General features: G+C 37.5%; 4 protein-coding genes and 3 pseudogenes across 7 annotated transcripts; 5 read left to right on the top strand and 2 right to left on the bottom strand.

The window, feature by feature from the left end:
- The first annotated feature begins 487 nt into the window (after window positions 1–487).
- On the top strand, window positions 488–4160 carry LOC104785350 (reactive Intermediate Deaminase A, chloroplastic). Of its 3 annotated transcripts, none has more exons than XM_010510548.2 (9): window positions 488–780; window positions 1526–1680; window positions 1914–2069; window positions 2190–2703; window positions 2922–3037; window positions 3153–3197; window positions 3530–3603; window positions 3698–3747; window positions 3844–4160. In XM_010510548.2, the coding sequence occupies exons 4-9, from the start codon at window positions 2520–2522 to the stop codon at window positions 3936–3938; spliced, it is 564 nt and encodes a 187-aa protein (XP_010508850.1). In that variant the 5' UTR covers window positions 488–780; window positions 1526–1680; window positions 1914–2069; window positions 2190–2519; the 3' UTR covers window positions 3939–4160. The 3 variants fall into 3 exon arrangements, with proteins under 3 accessions (XP_010508850.1, XP_010508862.1, XP_087311411.1); XM_087455285.1 differs by having other exon boundaries at window positions 557–780; window positions 1530–1680; XM_010510560.2 differs by lacking the exons at window positions 2922–3037; window positions 3153–3197; window positions 3530–3603; window positions 3698–3747; window positions 3844–4160 and having other exon boundaries at window positions 2190–2336.
- Window positions 4161–5881: 1721 nt separating this feature from the next.
- On the top strand, window positions 5882–7139 carry LOC104705864 (putative F-box protein At3g20030 pseudogene; annotated as a pseudogene).
- Window positions 7140–9564: 2425 nt separating this feature from the next.
- LOC147949687 (uncharacterized) lies at window positions 9565–13984 on the bottom strand (annotated as a pseudogene).
- Window positions 13985–14819: 835 nt separating this feature from the next.
- LOC109125086 (MATH domain and coiled-coil domain-containing protein At3g58360-like) lies at window positions 14820–16788 on the top strand. 2 transcript variants are annotated; one of them, XM_087455249.1, is made up of 5 exons: window positions 14820–15180; window positions 15471–15640; window positions 15766–16045; window positions 16151–16332; window positions 16464–16788. In XM_087455249.1, the coding sequence occupies exons 1-3, from the start codon at window positions 14876–14878 to the stop codon at window positions 15855–15857; spliced, it is 567 nt and encodes a 188-aa protein (XP_087311375.1). In that variant the 5' UTR covers window positions 14820–14875; the 3' UTR covers window positions 15858–16045; window positions 16151–16332; window positions 16464–16788. The 2 variants fall into 2 exon arrangements, with proteins under 2 accessions (XP_087311375.1, XP_019102485.2); XM_019246940.2 differs by having other exon boundaries at window positions 14830–15180; window positions 16480–16788.
- LOC104705840 (MATH domain and coiled-coil domain-containing protein At3g58260-like) lies at window positions 16140–16624 on the top strand. The gene is made up of 2 exons (XM_087510035.1): window positions 16140–16332; window positions 16464–16624. Exons 1-2 carry the CDS (start codon window positions 16140–16142, stop codon window positions 16622–16624), a joined length of 354 nt encoding a protein of 117 aa, XP_087366161.1.
- A 588-nt stretch (window positions 16789–17376) lies between the features above and the next one.
- On the bottom strand, window positions 17377–18996 carry LOC147949686 (uncharacterized; annotated as a pseudogene).
- A 1409-nt stretch (window positions 18997–20405) lies between these two features.
- On the top strand, window positions 20406–21016 carry LOC104785314 (protein expression protein). Its single transcript, XM_010510502.3, has one exon. The coding sequence runs from the start codon at window positions 20477–20479 to the stop codon at window positions 20822–20824; it is 348 nt and encodes a 115-aa protein (XP_010508804.1). The 5' UTR covers window positions 20406–20476; the 3' UTR covers window positions 20825–21016.
- The last annotated feature ends 213 nt before the right edge of the window (window positions 21017–21229 follow it).

The raw sequence follows: 21229 nt of genomic DNA, 5'->3' as shown, positions 1-21229 counted from the left end.
TAAAAAAAAAATAAAAAAAAAAATAAAAGGTATGAAACATAAATCTAGGAGATGCAGTAAAAATTAGTCTATCCAAACTCATTGATAACACTGACAATTTTTAAAAACATATTGGGTAATTACGAAACTTGCATTTTTTTTATACATTGTAGTCTCACACATTAAAGAATCCAAGATTGAAAGTTTGTAAAAACTAGGACTGCTACCACTAATGACTAAACTACTATAGTAGTGGCAAATGGCAATAAACAACTCATTCCGATCATAGTGGAATTTAAATGGGATTCATTTCAGTATATCTCAAGCTTATCCCATGCCTTCCCCATTCATATTTCAAAGCTGCATTAATTTCTCCATTTAATTTTCTTGTTTCTTTAAATATATTTTATAAAACATTTAGATATTCTTCTGTGGGCGCAAGTTCATGCATTGCGCCAATAGAGTCGCTCAATGCAATGTAGATTAGGGGTGTGGGTAGTTCAGCTTCATAAATGCAACTCCTTCTTTCTCTCTTAGTATTTTCTTTTATATAAATTCCTGTTTTTTGTCAAACTACACACCACTCTCCAGTTCAACTCTCACCCCATAAAAACACTAATACAAAATATCCCATAAATATAAAATCAATAAAAATTTCAAAGTTCTCCATGGGCATTGCTAAGATGATTCTTCTGAAATTCACATACGGTGTTTCTTTTTGGATTCTTGGCGTGATCTTCATATTGTCAAGAACGATAAAGCGAGTTTTGTTGGGTTCATTCATCTTCATTCTTGCTTCGGGTAAATTTACAAATTATCTTGATTTGATGCTATTTGTTCCTTTTTTAATTCCATAAATGCTTGCAAATCTAACGTATTTTTAAGAAGAAACCTGAGACATCATTTTATAGGTGTTGTATATATATTCGCCATTGAGATGTACCCATCTCTTTTATATGTATTCACCCTATATATGAGTGTGTGATAAAAAGAATTGAAGATAGTTAAACTAAGAGAAAATTCTTGAATATTCGTCTTCTCAAGAAGTCTAGAGCGTTATGTCAAACAACTTTTACTTACCATAAGAATCAGATGTGGGGATCTTCTGTTCCATCATGTTAGCTTTTTCTTTTACCTGAATGACTTGTTGTCTAGGTAGAGGAGACGACCTATTTGACATTTGATTCAATAAAATTCGAGTTTAATAAAAAAAATAATGTGTGAAAGTTTATACATATGCATGTAAGATGGTGGGGTCTATAATGTGTGTGATATGGCCACACCCACTACGTAATTATGCCTACCTTAACTGAATTCAATAACTTATGTCATTTATTGATTCTCTACTCTACCCTTAAATTCTAATTCTTTCACAAATACTGTATTGTTTTTTTTTTCAACAATACGTAGTTCAACCAAATTCCTACAAAAAGATGCTTTGTTTTTGTTATGCAGTATTTAACATATCACATTGCTTTATTTTCATCCAAATTCTTCTGTATAACAATCTTATAGGATCACTAAATGTCATTAACTTTGGATGTAGCTAGTGTTGTGGTAGCCTCCATTGTAGGAGCCATTGAAGGTCACACCACCGACATTGGATTTCTTAAAGGTGGTTTGCTAGGAGTCCTGGCTGGATTTATCACCGCCGTCCAACTCTTTGGACCGCTGCTACATAGTGATCAACCTTTGGCCAAGGTGATTGTGACTCTATCTATATATATGTAAATAGCTAAAAAATGGGAGTGGTCATGTGATAAAAAAAAACAAAACTAAGGATGATGGTAGTATTCTAACTAATTATCTGGATATAATATGATGTTATGATAAATCCAGCCAGGACTCCTAGCAAACCACCTTTAAGAAATCCAATGTCGGAAATTTAATTCTGGTAATATTAATGAACAAACATTTTTTTTTTCTTCTCGCAGATAATAGCATTTGACACAGGTTACATGGAAAGTTCGGACTTCTACGATTTCGATCAAGAAAGAAAGGGATTATCAAAGAGCTCCATTCAGAATATCCCGATGTTTTACAACCATTCAAATCATCAAACAAAATCAAGTTGTCCTATTTGCTTACAGGTAATTAAAGTATAATACAATAACGAAACCATCTAGTAATTAATTAATCTAGTTACGAAAATGTGATTGTACTTCATCATCATATTTTCTAACCTCCATTATTTATAATTGGATGCATAGGATTGGGAAGAAGGAGAAGTAGGAAGAAAGCTAGAGAGATGTGGTCACCGATCGATCTCTCGTGACCCAATGTGTCCAAAAACTCAATGTACCTAACTAAGGGTAAAGTCGGAAAATACAAAAAACGTTTCGAAGAGAAGAAAGAAACACACGAGAATCATCTGCTTTAAAAAATCCTCGTGGTCCATTTGATTTAGCTTATTAAAAAAAATCCAATCGCATCGAGTTCACTCTTCATCATCTTCTTCACCTACCATTCTCTCTCTCTCTCTCTGTAACCCTCGTGGTAATTTTGCTTTTTTACTTGTTGCCGGCGCTGGAGAGAGTGAGATGACTTGGGCAGTCTTCAAATCCATAAACTCACCATCACTCGACCTCTCCACCGCACTTCGCTCCACTCGTACCCCATTGGTCGCTGCTGGTGTTGGCTGCGCAACATTCGCTGGTGTTTCTCTCTTCAGAATGTCTTCCAAGTCTCCTCCTTTCGCTTCCCTCAGTGTCTCTGCTTCTTCTGGTAACCCTCTCTCCGATTTTGATTCTTTTCCCTAAATTTTGGCTTTTTCCTAAAGTTTTGATTTTTATCAATGTCCGGTTCAAAAAAAGTTGAGTTTGATTTTGGTTATCCTCAATGCATCTGTTTGCTAGTCTTGGGGTCTTAGTTCTTTTCATCTTCGGTATTGAATTGAATTGTTTAACTAAAGAAATGCGATGATGTTGTGTGTGTGTGTGCAGCTAAGAAGGAAGTTGTGACTACAGATAAAGCACCAGCTGCTTTAGGACCATACTCTCAGGCTATTAAAGCCAATAATCTTGTTTTCGTTTCTGGTGTTCTTGGACTCGTACCTGAGGTCAGTTATAAGATAGTACAATGTCACAAATCACCGTGTTTTGTTTATTCCTTCTCAGCTTCTCTGTGTTCTAAGGTTGCAAGATTTTTCTCTTTTGTTTTGTCTGTGTGTATAGACTGGAAAGTTTGTTTCAGACAGCGTTGAAGATCAGACTGAGCAGGTGAAAATAGCTCTCTCAAACTTGTCATTATTATGGTCTTTTTTGCAAGATTGGTTGTTTTTGGTTACTTGTATCTCTGTTTTGGTGTCAAGGAGATTTTTAGGATATCTTGAATGCTATGTTGGATAACAATTATTCTGCCTTATGCAAACTGAGTTGATTGGAATATCTACTTTCAGGACACATGAATAAAAGTCTTTAAAACTATTGAGTTTTACTTTTGGACTTCTTGATTTGGTGTTAAGTCTTCAAATTATCTTCCTGATTGAGTCTCTCTGTTTGTCCTTCCTGATTATGTCTGCTTGCTTCTATTATTGTATGGAATATCAAAGCTACTCAAAAACATGGGAGAGATACTGAAAGCTGGTGGTGCTAATTATTCCTCGGTGGTGAAGACAACAATCATGTAAGGGATCTTGTTTTTTTTCCCGACTATCCCATATGAATTCTGAACATAATTAAAAACCAAAAACGGTAACTCTTTTGATTTTCTCTCACAGGCTGGCTGATTTGGGTGACTTCAAGAAAGTAAATGAGATATATGCCAAATGTGAGTTCTTTAACAAGTTTGTTTATTGTTCCTACTTCGTTTGAGATGCATAACTACTTGTGGAGTCATTTTTGAACGTTTTTATCCCTGTTGCAGACTTCCCAGCTCCTTCTCCTGCACGATCGACATATCAAGTGGCAGCTTTGCCTCTAAACGCCAAGATTGAGATCGAATGTATTGCAACACTCTAGAAACACCATCAAATCTCAATGAAGGGTTTATTTGGTTCAGAAGATGTCAACAACAAATAAGAGACGCAATGGCTTAGAGGCTTATCTTAACAAAAACCCATTTTTCACCTATTTTCTCATTTTCCTGCACTACAAATAAAATGTTGCGAATTATCTATTATCAACCATTGGGCTGGTTGCAACACCTAAAAGCCCCTAATCAAGAATAAGTGGTTTAGTGTTGTTTTTGTTTTGGTTGGACCTTCATGATGAGCTGTTGACTTGATATTCATTGAGTTAGAAACCCTTTATGCGTTGAGGAACAATGATAATATTTAATTTAGTGAGAACTCCATATCGGAAAAGACGAGTAGAGCTTAAATGCTCAAGAATTGTTTTTCAATAAATTTTGAAATGAATTTTTACAAACTAGAGGATGGATTATTATTTACATAGTAGTGAATGAATAATTGAAATTAACTAGAATGATAGAGAGGGTTCAAATATATTTTTTTTCTTTTCTTAGGCAAAGTTAGAAGAATGAACATAATGGAAAGGGAAGAGTCAGTCTCCATCTGCATGGAAAGTTCTTAACAATTCTATGGTACAAATCCATAATTCCATAGCCTGACATATGGACGACATAGTCATAAGTAATACTACGTTACTAGGTACGGACCCGCACGTACCTGCATGACTGATTTCAAAAACTATGTTTAGTATAAAGTTTATAATATATTATGTACACTTAGAGTTACATTTATAGATATTATTATTTGTTAAATCATTTACAGTTCAAACTTATATTAGTTTGGTTTTATTCAGTTTTTGATTTTTGAAATAATAAATGTTTCAGCATAAAATTAAGACTCACAAAACAACATACCCGAATCTAATGTTTACCGAATTAGTGATTAATCAGAATTGTATAAAACTTGTAAATTTTGAAACGGATAAAAACTAACAAAAAAATTAAAACTTCTCGAAATGAATGACCTAAATTCTTAAGCGGATCAAACCCGTCCTGATAGGCATACTCCAAAAGGGGTATAATATTTTTTATCTATAAAAACTCGTCTCTCGAAATATTTAAGTAATAATATTAAAATATATATAAGATTTTATATATTTTTTAATATGTTAGTTTTGAAATTAAAGAATATTTAATATATGTTTGTATTATATATCAGAAATTTTCTATATGGAAAACTGAAAATTAGGATTTGCAAAAGTTTAAATATTTTATAGTTTAAAATAAATTTAAGATGCCGTCATATTGTTTTTTAAAGATTTTCCAATATCTATAATTCAAAATTAGTTTCAAATTTTTTTTTGGTCAACAAATTGTAAACAATAAGAAATAATATTATTTATTTTTTTGAAAATGATTTAAATATATATTTTTTACATCTCATGTTATAATATTTATTATATTATAATACATAGTTTTTAAAATAATTTCGAAACATGTAGGGGATAATATTTATTAATATTTGAATAATATTTACCAATTTTAGAATTTATAGGAACAAAATATTGTGTATATAAATAAATTGAATAGCAATGGCAGTTTTATGTAATCTTATAGAATATTAAGGGCAAATAATAAATTGGGTACAAAACGTTCTGGCGACGACACGTCAGCTTTTCTTCAAAAATACTTCTCTTTTAATATATAGGGGATTGTGAGAAGAGCATCTCAACTTGTCGATTGTGTTTTTTTTTCTCTGGAGTATTTCAACTAATTTAGTAGCAATGATTTTCCATTTAAAAAGGATAAAATAAATGGAAATAACTAAAAAAAAAAAACCACATATTTATTTAGTAGTGAACAAATAATTTAAATTAACCAGAATTATGATAGAAAAGGGAAAAAAAAAAAGTTTCCTTTTCTGAAGCTTAGAAATATATAAAAAGATTAGGCCAATTTCTGAAGCTTAGAAAACACTAGCCGATTTCTTACAATGACGACGATCTCTAATCTTCCGAAGGATTTGGTAGAGGAGATACTCTTTAAGATTCCGATAACATGTCTCCGAGCAGTGAGATCAACTTGCAAAGGATGGAACGCTTTATCCAAAGAAAGAATTCTATGTAAAGCGGAAGCAAAACATCAGTTTGTGCATGGGGTTCATGATGAAGAATTTTAAGCTTTGTTCACTAAGGTTTGATCTCCATGGAACTTTCAACAAAATAGAACTCGTGGATACATCTATAAAGGAGATAGGTAATAATCTACTTAATCAAGTCAAGGTATCTAAAGTTTTTCATTGCGACGGGTTATTGTTATGCGTGACCAAAGAGGACAACGCTAGGCTCGTGGTTTGGAACCCTTATTTGGGTCAAACCAGGTGGATCCAACCCTTGAACGCTTACCACAGAGCAGACAGCTATGCTATCGGATACGACAATAACCGTAAACACAAAATCTTGAGGTTTTTAGATTGTTACGACAGTTCTGTCGACCAACTAATTCTTGAGTACGAAATCTATGATTTGAGCTCTAATTCATGGAGGGTTCTTGATATCACTCCCATTTGGGAGATAGAGTTTTATCGATGCTGCGTATCTTTGAAAGGAGACACTTACTTTTTTGCCAAGAAAATATACGAAGAGGGTGGTGAGTATCAAGATCATCAGCAAGACTGTTTACTATGTTTTGATTTTACGACGGAGAGCTTTGGAAAGTTTCTTCCTCTGCCGTTTGAGCACTATCTTCACGATGTTGGAGCTCTCTCTTCTCTTAGAGACGAGAAACTAGCGGCGTTACATCAGTGCCATGATAGTACAGAGGTGGAGATTTGGGTTACAACTATGATTGAGCCCAATGCAGTGTCATGGAACTCTTTCTTAAAAGTTGATACGGAACCACACTGTGGTTATGATTTTAATTTTCCCTATGACCTTGGCAGTTTCTTCATTGACGAGGAGAAGAAAGTCGCCGTGGTTATTCGCTATGACAAATCTTATATGACCCGCTACGAGGACGCAGCTTACATCATTGGAGAGAGTGGCAACGTTAAAAAAGTGCATCTTGGAGAAGCTATGCCTCACATACAAGGAGGACCTCTCAACGTTGCGGATTGCCTACTTGTGTGTTGTAGCTCTTATGTTCCAAGTTTAGTGCAAATCAACCAAATTGCAGGATTCAAAAAAAGAAAGAGAAGAAGATGCGGAGGCCAACCAACAAACAAAAAGAAGAAGACTCCCTCTATTGATTAATCAATAATAGCTTATTTTCTTTCTTGCATCTTCTTTTCATTCGTTTACTTTTGTTTTTCGTTTGCAATGTCCTGTGAACAAGACCAGTCAGTTACCATTATTTTGGTTTCGATTTTAGTTACACAGTATTAGCTGATCAGAAAATATAAAAATGTATTGATCCTTTTTTATTCTGATAAGGATTAGTGCCTCAAACTTGTAAGAACAAATTGTAACGAAAAGACTTCTTTATTATAGAGATATCGAAATACAAGATTTGAGAGAACTTATGGATTCTCTCCCTCCCCCTTACAACAAGATCCAGAATCTAGATAATCTTCTCCTCTCTCTTCCCCTCTCCTTTATACTACTTTGTCTTATTAGCCCTAGTAGCCATTACAACCTGATACAGTGGTCATGCCAGCTAGTTTAGTGACTCACTCCTTAACTAGAGTTACTTTATTCTTAACCCTGGTGACACTCTTAATCTGATCCTCCTAGACAACAGGACACCTCACACCATCTAGATCCTTCCTTCTTTGTTGGATCCTTCTTGGGCCTTGAGCCTTCTGCGATATTGAAACAGGATTGGCAGATGTCTTGCATCATACGTATCATTACCCTCTCCTTCAATATCAACCTTGTCCTCAAGGTTGAACTTCGGAAACTTCCATTTCATGGTAGAGACCCATTCCCATAAACTTTCAAATTCTGGTAGTCCCTTCCATTTGATGAGTACCTCTGCTTGTCCAGTGATCAGATTCTTTTTCTGGTACCTACAACTGCTTCGGGTTCCGCATGAAGGAATCCCTCCTCAGTCAACTGAACAGGAATTGAGGTTGAGGCTGGTGACTCTCCTATTGCACGCTTCAGCTGGGACACATGAAAAGTGGGATGTATTTTTGCTTCGTCGGGTAGCTTAAGCTGATAAGCCACCTTACCAACCCTTGCCTCAACTAGATAGGGACCGTAGTAGCGAGCAGCCAATTTTTCGTTGACTTTCCTGGCTAACAAACGACGTCTGTAGGGTCTCATCTTCAAGTAGACTTGATCTCCTACCTCAAATTCTACCTCCTTCATGTGCTCATCAGCCCTCTTCTTCATTCGTTGCTGAGCCTTGTGTAATTGAACCTTAATTGCTGCGATCACAGCACCTCTTTCCTGCATCTGTTTCTCCAAGTCAGCATTAGCTGTAGAACCACTCTCGTACTTAATCACTGGAGGAGGCTCCCTGCCATATACTGCGTGAAAGGGAGTGGTGCCGATAGTCGAGTGGAAGGAGGTATTGTAGCAATACTCCGCCCAGGCTAAGTATTTGGACCATGTGCGCGGCTGATCTCCTGCAAAACATCTCAGGTAGGTCTCTAGGCTCCGGTTTGTCACCTCTGTTTGCCCATTTGACTGGGGATGGTATGCTGTGCTAAAACAGAGATTGGTACCTGCCAGTTTAAACAGCTCCTTCCAGAACTCGCTAGTAAATATTTTATCTCTATCAGAGACAATAGACCGAGGGAAACCGTGCAGTTTGATGATCTCCTGGACAAACAGATTTGCCACGTCTGCTGCTGTGAAAAGGTGTTTCAGCCTTAAGAAATGAGCATACTTAGACAGGCGATCCACCACCACCAAAATGGCGTTATTGCCTCCTGACTTTGGTAGTCCTTCCACAAAATCCATCGATAAGTCCTCCCATATCTTTTCTGGTATAGGAAGCGGTTGGAGCAACCCTCCCGGGGCCAAAGTAGAATATTTGTACCTTTGACAAACCAAGCAAGCCGCCACATACTGCCTGATGTCCTGCATCATTCCCTGCCAAAAGAACAGGTCCCCAATTCGCTTCTGCGTCTTTAGTACTCCACCATGTCCCCCCAACTTACCATCGTGAAATTCCTTTAGAATCACTCCAATGACTGTAGACGTATTGGGAATGACTAGTCTACCTTGTCGGATCAATCTTCCATTTACCACTGAAAAATCTGGATGAGACTTAGCATACCTAGCAAGGTCTCGAATAATCACTTGTAGTTCCGCATCCTTGTCTACTTCCGAGCAAATCTCCTCCAACTGAATTGCTGCCGGGATCGAGAGGGCAAAGAGTGTCGGGACTATCTCCTTGCAAGACAAGGCGTCAGCTGCCTTGTTTTCCAGCCCTGGTTTGTACTGAATGTCTAAATCGAATCCCAACAGCTTAGTAAGCCACCTTTGATAGTCCATGTTGATTTCTCTCTGCTCCAACAAGAACTTGAGGCTTTTCTGATCCGTCCGCACCACAAAATTCCTACCAAGTAGATAATGCCTCAATTTTTTGGATTGCAAAGACTATTGCCATTAGCTCCCTCTCATATACGGACTTGAGGCGTTGTCTATCAGTTAGGGAGTGGCTATAGTATGCCAACGGCCTATCCTTCTGCATTAACATTGCCCCCAGTCCTACTCCTGAGGCGTCTTATTCTACCATGAACACTTCTCCAAAGTCGTGTAACACCAATACTGGAACCATGACCATTGCCGCCTTGAGTTTGTAGAATGCATCTTTCGCGTTATCTGACCAAGCGAACTTGTCTTTTTTAAGCATCTCTGTCAAGGGTCTGGCGATGTCTCTATAACCTAGCACAAACTTGTGGTAATAGCCTGTTAGCCCTAGGAAGCCTCTTAAAGCCTTGATGTTACTCGGTTCCTCCCATTCTGTCATTGCCCTGATTTTTTTGGGATCAGCTGCTACTCCCTCTGCTGATATGATGTGTCCTAAGTACTCAATCTGAGGGCTACCAAATTGGCACTTCTTCCTGTTGGCAAAGAGTTTGTGTTGTTGCAAGCCCTGCAATGTTGTTGTGAGGTGCTCTTTGTGTTCCTGAACTGACTTGCTATAGATAAGTATGTCGTCAAAGAAAACTAACACAAACTTACGTAGGAAGGGTCTGAATACGTTGTTCATCAAGGATTGGATTGTGGCAGGAGCATTTGTCAGTCCAAATGGCATGACGAGAAACTCATAGTGCCCATCATGAGAACGAAAGGATGTCTTGTGCACATCCTCTGCTTTGACCAGTATTTGATGGTACCCTGACGTCAAATCTAACTTGGAGAAGATAAGAGCCCCTTGTAGATCATCTAGCAGTTGATCAATCATGGATATAGGGTAGCTATCTAGTATTGTAGCCATGTTGAGTGCCCTAGAATCCACGCAGAACCTCCAACTCCCATCTTTCTTCTTCACTAGCAGCATAGGACTAGAGAATGGACTCTCACTTTCCCTGATGATCCCTGCAGTAAGCATGTTAGAGATCTGTTTCTCAATCTCCTCTTTCTGAGCATGCGGATATCTAAATGGTCGCACGTTCACGGGTTCAGCGTCTGGTTTCAGTTTGATGGAATGTTCTTTGCCTCTCGACGGTGGCAATCCTTGGAATTCTTCGAACACTGCACCAAACTCCTTTAGGATATCACTGAACTCACTGGAACATTTCACAAGTTCCTCTCTGTCTTCTTTTTGTATACCGTTGTACTCTACCATCAATCCTTCTCCTTCTTGTTTGAGTATCCTCCATAGTGCTTTGATAGATATGGCCGAGTTGGATAAGGTAGGATCTCCTCGTAAAGTCACTGGTCTTCCTCTTACCCAAAATGTCATCACCTGCTCCCTCCAATTGATCCATGTATCTCCCAGTGTTATCAACCACTGCATCCCTAAATCACATTGACACCTCCTAACTCCAGTGGCAAAAAGCTTGTGACTAGGTTGTAGCCCGGAACTTCCAGTTTAATTTTTTGATAGACCCCGGTGCCATGGACTACGATGCCTGTTCCCATCTTCACGCCATATTCTTGAGTGCCCTGTGGTCTGATTCCCAAGCGGTGGACCACACGGCTCGACACGAAGTTATGGGTAGCTCCGCTGTCGATGAGGACTGTTACCCTTTTTCTCTGGATTAGCCCCCGTAACTTCATGGTTCTGGGCGACGAGATGCCGACAGCTGAACGTAACGATAGCAATGCGCATTCAGCCGCTTCACCGGTCACCGCGTCGAATGCCTCTTCCTCTACATCGTAGAAGAATTCTCCATCTCAAACCTCTTCGCTCACCACCATTACTTGAAGCTCCTTCATTCTACACCGGTGACCTGCGTAAGCGTTCGTCACATCGGAAACAGAGTCCCTTGGCTCTCCTTTCGTTGGCCTCTGAATCCGTCAGCCGTCGGTAGGGAAATCGTTGACCTTCGCTGATTTTGGGTTGACTAGGTTTTGAGTTTTCCCCTTGGCGAGACGACAACGTTTGTTTTTTCAGGAGGATTAGTGGGTTTCTGATTGGACGAAATTACCCCTCCTCCAAACTGTTAACTCCCATTCGAGTGTTGACTGCCACGCGTGGATACTTTGTCACCACCCGACCTAACCAGAATCCCTTCGCCGCCGTTCATTGAGCCCTCTGGTGACTCCCCCAACCAGTCTTCTACCTTTCTGGAGAGACTCATCATCTTCTTCAAACTCCTTGGCTCGAACATCTTTACTCCTGCTCTGATTTTGGGTTTGAGACCCACCATAAACGCCAGTTCTAGCACCTTCTCCGTTACCTCCGGTGCGTTAGAGGCTAACGCGATGAAGTCCTTACAGTATTGTCCGGTGGACTCGTTCTGTCTCAGCAATAATAACCTCTCTCCTGCCATGAGATCGTGGGTTAGGAAAAAGTTTTCCATAACCCTTTCTTTCATCTGGTCCCAGCTTGCAAAGGGACTCCGATCACGCTCCCAACGATACCAGGTTAGTGCTTCCCCATCGAAGCACATCCGTACTGCTCTGAGTTTCTCGGCTTCAGAGAACTCCTCCATTTCAAAATACTGTTCGACTCGCTGCACCCATACCTCCGCATGTTCTCCATCAAACAGAGGAATCTCAATCTTCCGTGTCAAAGGATCGTTCTTTTCTGGCACATCGCTCTTGGCCTCTTGCAAGTCGGGTGTGGGTGTGAACAGACGGTGAGCCACGTCTGTGGTGGCAGCAGGAAAGTCAGATGGTTGCGTATCTCCTTCGGTTACCCACGAACGTCGTTCTTCTCCAAACAAACGCTTTTGTATCATCTCCAACGCGTCCAGCTTTCCCAACTGTTTCTCCACGACATCTAACTTCTCCATCTGCTTCCTCATCTCCTTAACCTCAGTTTCCAAGTCCGCTATTTTTTTAACATCATGTTGCAGGTGCTCGACAGCTTTCTCAAGTTCCTCCATTTTCTTCGTCATGTTGTGAATGGTCTCCCAAGATTGACGGCTCTGATACCAATTTGATAAGGATTAGTGCCTCAAACTTGTAAGAACAAATTGTAATGAAAAGACTTCTTTATTATAGAGATATTGGAATACAAGATTTGAGAGAACTTATGGATTCTCTCCCTCCCCCTTACAACAAGATCCAGAATCTAGATAATCCTCTCCTCTCTCTTCCCCTCTCCTTTATACTACTTTGTCTTATTAGCCCTAGTAGCCGTTACAACTTGATACAGTGGTCATGCCAGCTAGCTTAGTGACTCACTCCTTAACTAGAGTTACTTTATTCTTAACCCTGGTGACACTCTTAATCCGATCCTCCTAGACAACAAGACACCTCACACCATCTAGATCCTTCCTTCTTTGTTGGATCCTTCTTGGGCCTTGAGCCTTCTGCGATATTGAAACAGGATTGGCGGATGTCTTGCCTCATACGTATCATATTCCAACTTTGCCAAATTCCATCCTACATGTGTTGTCAATTTTATCTCTCTCTCCTAATTTTATGGACATTAATTTGTATATATATTGGGATGGGGAGGGTTTTGGTGGCGGTGGTGGCTTTTCTTGTTCGGTGAGAAGGATCGGAGGATGAAACAGAGGAGGAAGTGGACAAAGGTGTGAGATGGGTGGATGCCATATAGCACTGAAATTCAATTTTAAGGTAGGCATAATTACATAGTGGGTGTGGCCATATCACACACACATTTTGGGGCACTCTTCATCTAAGGTAGTAAGTAAAAACTATGATGATTTCACGTACTTTCCAGTTTAGGTTACAGCAAAGTGAGTCGTTTTATTATCAATTAAATTAGAATCTTTGCATGGATCAGGCTATTAACTTAAACTGTGAGTATCTGTGCTAACTGATCTTGAAGTTTTTGAGAAAAAGAATTGTAACCAAACTTCGGATTAGTCCTTGGTGCTTTCAAGAAGAGATGATAATTGATGTAAACACAATATGATTTGAAACGAAAACATAGATTCTTTATGATTGGGTGGATCAGGATGGATAACAAAACAAAAACATGGGAGGTTCAAAGTTTGTCTAGGAGAAAATCTAATTAGGGAATTACTTGGTTGAGGAAATGGCTTCCATTTCGACTTGAACCATCAACACATCTTTCACAACGAAACCCTTTGATGATCTCTGAGATCAGATAAGAAGATAAACTCATGGTATAACCCCAACCAATTGTCCACTGCCAAAAAGACAAAAACATCACATTAGCATCTCAATGAGATTGTATATGTGTGTACACATCAAGGAACGTATATCCTTTGCTTACGTTGTCTCTCGACGTTATTAAGATTACGTTGGTTAAGAACTCGAAGCCTCGAACATATATCTTCTCATAGGGTCTGAATTTCTCATTTGCATTAAGGTTAAGATAAATCGACAAAGCTTTTCCTTCTCCCGAGGCATGACCACTTGGATTCACTTGTATATTCCTGATCAGCGTTATTAATTACTTGTTACCACTAGTATACTCTTAAATCTAAAACCTGGATGCTCATGTTTGCTAAACCAGTGCCACTTTTAAATTTGCCACCATATCGACTATCGTGAAAGTGGTTTGGCTGCTCATGAGCATGAGGTTTTGGCATTGACAACCCAACACACATTAGATGCAAAAGTCCTTTAGGCCGGGAATGAGATAACCAAGGCTCTATTTATTTTAGGCACGATCGTGATTACAATGGCAACGACTTTTCTCAAATATCAACTTTAGATGCGGAGAGAGAAGAGAGGGAACACGTGAGTTTAACTAGATCTGGCAGTGGAACTAAATTAAATAATTTTCTTTGACATTTTTTTGCGGCATCTTATATATAATGAAACTGATTTTTCTATAATTGAACTGAGTTACAGGGATACCATATTTAGGATACTTATCTTTTAGTTTTCATAAATATCTATGAGACTATGACTCTATGGATGATGGATCTATGACTTACTGAGATACCATTTTTCTGTAGAGAATATGATTTCGCAAGTTTAAAAGCAGCTAACTAAACTAGTTATAGAAGTATTGCTTCACTGCTACAAGTTTCGAAATTGAGTTCGATGCTGATTATGCAAGATTATTTCTTAATGAATTCGCCATAAAGCTATTAAAAGTGGATCTAATGAGATTGTAGACTTATAGTCCAAGAATTGGTAATTTAGTAAGAAATTTGATCTAGTATATACTTTAATTTGTATCCATTATTCCAGCAAACATTCAAATGAGTACAAACTAAATTTTCGATATAGACTCAAAAAGTCAATTATGATAATAAGTAAACGCATGATCAAACCAAATCTGTAGATATTAATTTACCAACTTGTACACTAGACGGAAAAAATATCATTATCATGCAATCTCACTAATTTTTTCCTTTCCCTAAAGCATCTAATTAACCATCTCCCCTCCTATATATACATGTACACATGTACCATTATCATGATTAAGTCTCACACTGTCTCTCTAAACTTCATTCACACACATCTTTGACATGATCATGAAGAGTTACTACAAAGAAACCTTATGTGTTGTTTCTCTCTTCTCTTGTCTTTTCATCACCTCTTCTTTTGCAGGACCGCCAGTCCCAAACCAGTTGGAGAATGATTCTCAGAAACTTATCCCCACTCAGATTTCATCACGTGATAGTAAGGTCTCATTATTGAGCACGGTGAAGGGTCTGAGAGAACGTCCTCCATCGTCTTATTCTCTCAAGTTTGAGTCTTTCAACACACTCATGAAGTCTATTTACACCGACAGTTATCAATCTCGTCCTTTTAGGGTCGGTAGATACAATTGGTACGCACCATTTGTTTTTTTTTACTTTTTTTGGTTACCTATATATTTTTTTTTTTGGGCAAACTTTTTTTTTTTGGTTACCTATATGTACCAATTTTTTATTTCTTTTTCTTAAAGTTTCATTTTCTTTATAGATCCAGAATTTAAAATTAATAAAAAAAAATTGTGACTAGTCCACAAAACGTAGGACCTTGGTGTTACCATCTTTTGTTCATGCCACTCTATTATGTATATTGTTTGTTACTGAATCATTCTGATCGATCGATAATCTAAAAACCAAACTGAAACAGGACGCTTGTCGTGTACCCAAAGGGGAATAAGAATGATAAGGGTACAGGTTACATTTCGCTATACGTCGTCTTAGACAACTCAACTCTCACTTCTCCACGTGAAGAGGTTCATGCAGATCTCAGATTTTACATCTTCAACAAGAAACAGAAGAAGTACTTTACGTTCCAAGGTTAATATAAGTAATTTCACTAGATAATTTAATTAAATATGTCATTTTTCTCTCTAGTTCTAGTAAGATATATCTATATTATCTATTTATATGTCTATAAATGTGGTGTGTTACGGTACGTGTAGATACTGATGTATGGCGATTCAGCGCAATCAAAACCATGTGGGGATTTTCTAAGGTTCTTCCTCTGACTACGTTTAACAACCTGAAAAATTGATACCTTTATGATGTCGACCATTGCGAGTTTGGCGTTGACGTCATCATTCCACCATTCTATGAAAAGTCGGAACTTTTTTCTATCACCGAGAGTTTTCCAAACCCGAGGTTTACCTGGTTTATTAAGGGACTCTCCACACTGCCTAACGATCACCTATCAGAGGAGTTCACTATTGGAGGAAAGAGCTGGTGAGTTTCACAAATCACAAGGTTAGGTGTAGTAAAACCAAGTGTCAGTAGTGCAAGTTTGTTGGGTAGTAATTTATTAACAATTTTTTTTCAAATGCTGATTAGGAATTTACGAATCTTTAAAAATGGTTTTGGCGCTTTCGAAGGCAAAAATTTGTCGCTTTACCTTAACCTTGGCCCCCAAGAAGTACTTAACGCAAAGCCTTATGACAAGGTTTACGTACGAGCCAAGCTTCGTGTTCCTAACCAATTCGGAGCCCAATCCAATACCGTTTTGGAAAGGCCAAGTAAGTGATATTCATGGTTTTGTAATGAGTGACGTGACTCATATTTGTATATAATTTTATATAATCTCATATTATGTTTCTGTTATTTAATTGTGAAACATTCATATGGCTAATATTCATTTTTATGGCAGTTGATAACTGGTTCAGTCCACAGACAATCGGGTGGGGATATGCTGACTTCATGCCTCTTTCGGATCTAAGAGATTCATCAAAGGGTTTTCTTGTGAGAGATATGTTGGTTGTTCAAGTCGCAATGGAGGCAATTTCTTCAACCAAGTACCTTCCCAGTTAGATTGTAAAGAAGCATAAATCATGGCAGCTATAATGAGGGATATGTTTATGTGTTATCTCATCTTTATTGCTTTATTTAAGCCTAACTTATCTTATGCTATAAAAAATAATTACTTAATGATATGAATAATAATAAAATACCAAAGACCATTCTTTCTGGGTTAATATATAATCACAAGATGTCAAGATGTCCATAGTTTACTTCTTTTTTTTGACATATTACTACTTTAGCACTTCTAGGATCACATTTTAGCCTCACATATGAAGAATGATTGAAAGATATGTGTTATATTCATTTCATACGTTTCATTACAAATAATAAAGTAAAAAATAAGAAAAATGCATCCTACAGTTTCGAAGTATATATTTACACAATGTAATAAAATAAGATATTATTGACCGAACATCAAGTTGGATTATAAAGAAGAACAAAATTCATTAAAGCAAAACACCACTGGGTCTTTGTTCCTGGTAACCAACAAAAGTTTGGTAACTGGCTGAAGCTAGACAAGCCAACATATGACAGTAATCAATCACAAAGATCATTTTGCTTTTAGCAAGACAATATACCACTACAACTTGCTCTATTGGGTAGATCACGGGACAAAGGCAATATAGCAGACAGACGAGCTCAAATTACGCTTATGCTGCTCAGTCATAAAGACTAGTTTGACCTAGGGTAAGACGGGTAGTTTCGGAGTATGTAGTGGCCTAGATCTTATGCTCAAGGACATGTTTCAGACCTTTTGGCTTTCAATTGATATCGTCCGAGTTTGCGGGTTCATATGTAAATTCCTTGATTTCTTGGATATTATTAACTGATGTGTCAGTTTCTCTTAACAGTTTTGCGTCTCTCACCTCTTTCACACATGCAATAGCATTTCTTGATTTGAAGAATGCTTCCAAATCTCCTACGAGCTTGTTCATTTATGAATACTTGTCCTCAAGTGTTACTTTGGCGTCAATAAGCTTCATCATCTGGACACGTTCCTCATGCCAAACCGTAATCATCAGCAGCATTTTTCTTTAATCATCTACTTCCTCTCTGAGATTCATGGATTTACTCTTCAATGCTTCAATCTCAGCTTTATCTTCTTCTATTTGCTTTGCAAGTTCTTCACAAACTTCATCAATTAACTTTCTTGCTTTCCTTTCTTGTTGGTAATCATATATATGCATGTAACGCTTTACGGCTAACTTTGAATCTACAAGCTCACTGACTAGTTTCAGATTGATGATTTCTAATCTATGACTATTTTTCTTTTCCCGGGCCATCTCAGCTGTCTTCAATGATTGCTCGGACCTTCTCATGCTCGCTGCTGCGCCAAGCTGCCCTCTCCTCGCTAACTTTCCTGAGGAGCTGCTGAAGCTTCTTTTTCTGAGAACGCTTCTCACTCTCAGGATTCTCAATGCAAGCACGAGCTTCCTCGAGTTTCAACTCAAAAGAAGAAGCCAATGAAACAGCATTCACTTTTTGATTAATCTGCTTTGCATTGCTATAGATTTGGTGTACACCATCCTTGTATCCAAGCTTATGGGATCCCATTTTGTTGGACCCTATTTTCTTCCCAAAAAAGACAAAAAATGACTAGATTCTGTGCATTTGCACCCCCGACACATGTCTAGAGCCGGGGCTGCATGGATTAGGTGTGTTATAAAAATATATTTAGAAGTATATGAACTTTGAGTTAGAGCTTTCTATAAATTCTTCTATAAACAAAACAGAAACTCTATTAAAAATTCACCTTTGAAGTTACTTAGCTAGCTCTCCGTGAGCTCGTTTGCATTCAGTAAAATTGATGATGACTAATAATTAGTTATCTATCATATATATGCTAGCTTGGCTATTATATTGCTCATTACATACAGTATATAGACTACGTACATGTCATAGAGCTTTTATGATAGAAGTTTATAACTTATCGATCCCCTCGATTCCTTATAAATTTGGCGACAAAAATGAGAGAGCTACAAGTCTCGTGTACACGTCGTACATATAGTTGTATACGTAATATTAATATATTTACGTCTCTAGTTTAGTTGCAGCAGGAAGTACTGTTCTTATCTTATTTTAATGTTAAATTCTAAACGCAACTAAAGAAATAAGTCTTCGGATGGTACTTAGTCACATAATCAATAGAAATCATTTTAAAACAAAGAATCTCACTTTAATATGTTTGTTCGAATATAATGATTGTACAACAGTACACAGTATATATGGTGGAAGTATGTAAGTGTAACGTGTATATATATATCACATAGCAGCCGAAAATATTAATACTATATGTTTGTGTAACGTGCAAGTGTAACACATACAAAATGAAAATCAAACACATTGTATTGATCGACCCATTGACCATTGTACTGATACATAGTGTAATTTAAAATTTTGAAATAAGAAAAAATGAATAAATTAACAGATAGAATAAAGTTGAGATGATTAGTTTGGTCGCCTCTACAGAAGTATGAACACCAAGATTCTATCACTTATTTTACGGATCGTTTCGAGAGAACAAGAGGTGAGAGAGATTGATCGATCAACCAATGCAATACAGATCAGTTTCATTTATAAATCGTGTCTATGGGCCAAGTGATCGATACTAGATAAAAATGCTAGTAGTAGTGGGATAATCTGATGTAACCACCAACCTCAGGGTTTTGACTTTATGAATAATAATGGTATATATTAGTTGTTGAGTTACATTTGAATATAGATAAAGGTATTTGTAGGGGTAGTAAATTGGGTAATTGATGTTAAGATCGGATGATGATAGTAGAACAAACAAACTATCCCACTAACAAATGCAAACTATTTAACTTATATAAGTGAAGAGTCTGAAGTGATAAAATAAATAAGACATGTATTCTCAAAACTTTCTAACTATTTAAAAACTTTTTTAAAGAAAAAGACCAAGAAAACATAAGAAGGTGATGGCAATTAAAATTTGTATGGAAAGGTGGGAGACGTGAGTGTGATCAACATGATATGGTCTAATCGAGTAATAAAAAACTGGGGGTGGGGGCATCTTTATGATCAGAGATTCTGTTCCCTTTGGTTGTGTTCACACTTTGAAGATACCTCTCCAATTTCCGTGTTCACACTTCACTCTTCCCTCGGCTGCTTCCTCCTAACTCGGCTTCGTCCCAAATTTATATAATCAAACACATAGTGGTTGACTAAAATAAGCTAAGAAAATGTTTTGTTGTGACTAATTTTTAACAAATAATTTTAGATTTGAAGTGTTATGTTAGATTGATATTTTTATATGGGGATGATTGTTTGTAAAATTACATATTAATACATTTTTGTTTTGCTTTTTAGATCTTTGACGGTCGATCGAAAACTTTTACACAAGTAGTTACCATAGTTTTAGATACATTCAGGATACATTACAAGAGTTAGGTTCGAACAAAACAACTTCTGATTCTCTCATGCTTTACATGTTTGTAACTTTCGTGTTTATTTCCTTTCTGTTTTTGTTTGACGTCACGATATACTAATATTATAGTTTTTCTTTCTTTGTGTATCTCATGACGATATTTGCATTTTCACCGGTATACATAAAATAATAATCAGCAAAAAATATCTAAGCCGAGCTGACGAGCCAATAAGGACACGTGGATCGGTGGATGAAGCGCCAAAATGAAGAAGGACAAAAGCTGGTGACGGTGAGTTCAACAAACACATGTCCACGTAGGATAAAGGTGCTCTGAAATCCGACGTGGCATATTGTATATGTTCTTATCTCCCTCTTATGATTTCAATATCTCACCAGCTTCTACCTACGCATATATATAAACATGCTTTACAACTACGTCTTGAAGACAGACAAGAAAACAAAAAAAAGAATTAATGGGGAATTGTTTAAGGCACGAATCAGAAATGCACTGGGCTGGTGAAGACTGGGATGAATTCATCCCAGAAGATCATCATCATCATCATCATAGCTCTAAAAATACCTCTAGAGATGCTCATCAAAAAGTGATTGTTACACGAGACTGTAAATCCTCTGATCTATCTGATCATGAGATGGTCAAGATCAGGCTCACCAAGAAGCAACTTCAAGATTTACTGAATAAAGTCAACGTCCATGACTTCTCGTGTCCGAGCCAGATGATCGATCGTGGTGGTTACGACGAAGAAGGCAATCAGCAAGGGATATGGAAACCAGTTCTCCAGAGCATACCCGAAGCTAATTAATTGAGATCATGTTTCAGACGTTGTATATTCTTAGGTGTTTTCGTCAGTTTCTTGATTTGAGGTTATGTGTTATTATTAGGTTAGGACTTTGATGTAAAGTTTGGTTGTTTTTTTTTTGGGGTACTCATAACACTTTTCTTTTTTGCTTGTTAGTTGTTAGATTGTGAATAAGAATCAGAAGCTTGTTGTTTATACCAGGATCCAGGACTAGTGGACTACTACTTGATCGCTTAAAAATTCTCATGAATCGAAACCTCTCGACAAAAGCCACCTGCAATTATTAACCGAGAAAAGGTAGAAAATACGAAGAGAATTCAAGATCCAGCAAATGGTATGGCATGAGAGTGAATCAAGTGAGACAGAGTGATCAAGAAACAGAGTATGGTTTGATTTAGAAACAGAACA

This window comes from Camelina sativa, chromosome 1 (assembly GCF_030686135.1).
Source record: "Camelina sativa cultivar CO46 ecotype springtype chromosome 1, ASM3068613v1".
In the NCBI taxonomy this organism is placed as follows: domain Eukaryota; kingdom Viridiplantae; phylum Streptophyta; class Magnoliopsida; order Brassicales; family Brassicaceae; genus Camelina; species Camelina sativa.
This window is presented reverse-complemented; position numbering and strand designations above follow the sequence as displayed.

Coding starts and splice junctions, on each gene's coding strand:
- LOC104785350 (XM_010510548.2), top strand. CDS start 2,520: ATGACTTGGGCAGTCTTCAAATCCATAAACTCACCATCACTCGACCTC. Junction 3,198..3,529: donor TTGAAGATCAGACTGAGCAG/GTGAAAATAGCT, acceptor GGAATATCAAAG/CTACTCAAAAACATGGGAGA. Junction 3,604..3,697: donor GTGGTGAAGACAACAATCAT/GTAAGGGATCTT, acceptor TTTCTCTCACAG/GCTGGCTGATTTGGGTGACT.
- LOC109125086 (XM_087455249.1), top strand. CDS start 14,876: ATGATCATGAAGAGTTACTACAAAGAAACCTTATGTGTTGTTTCTCTC. Junction 15,181..15,470: donor AGGGTCGGTAGATACAATTG/GTACGCACCATT, acceptor AAACTGAAACAG/GACGCTTGTCGTGTACCCAA. Junction 15,641..15,765: donor GAAGTACTTTACGTTCCAAG/GTTAATATAAGT, acceptor CGGTACGTGTAG/ATACTGATGTATGGCGATTC.
- LOC104705840 (XM_087510035.1), top strand. CDS start 16,140: ATGCTGATTAGGAATTTACGAATCTTTAAAAATGGTTTTGGCGCTTTC. Junction 16,333..16,463: donor TACCGTTTTGGAAAGGCCAA/GTAAGTGATATT, acceptor TTTTTATGGCAG/TTGATAACTGGTTCAGTCCA.
- LOC104785314 (XM_010510502.3), top strand. CDS start 20,477: ATGGGGAATTGTTTAAGGCACGAATCAGAAATGCACTGGGCTGGTGAA.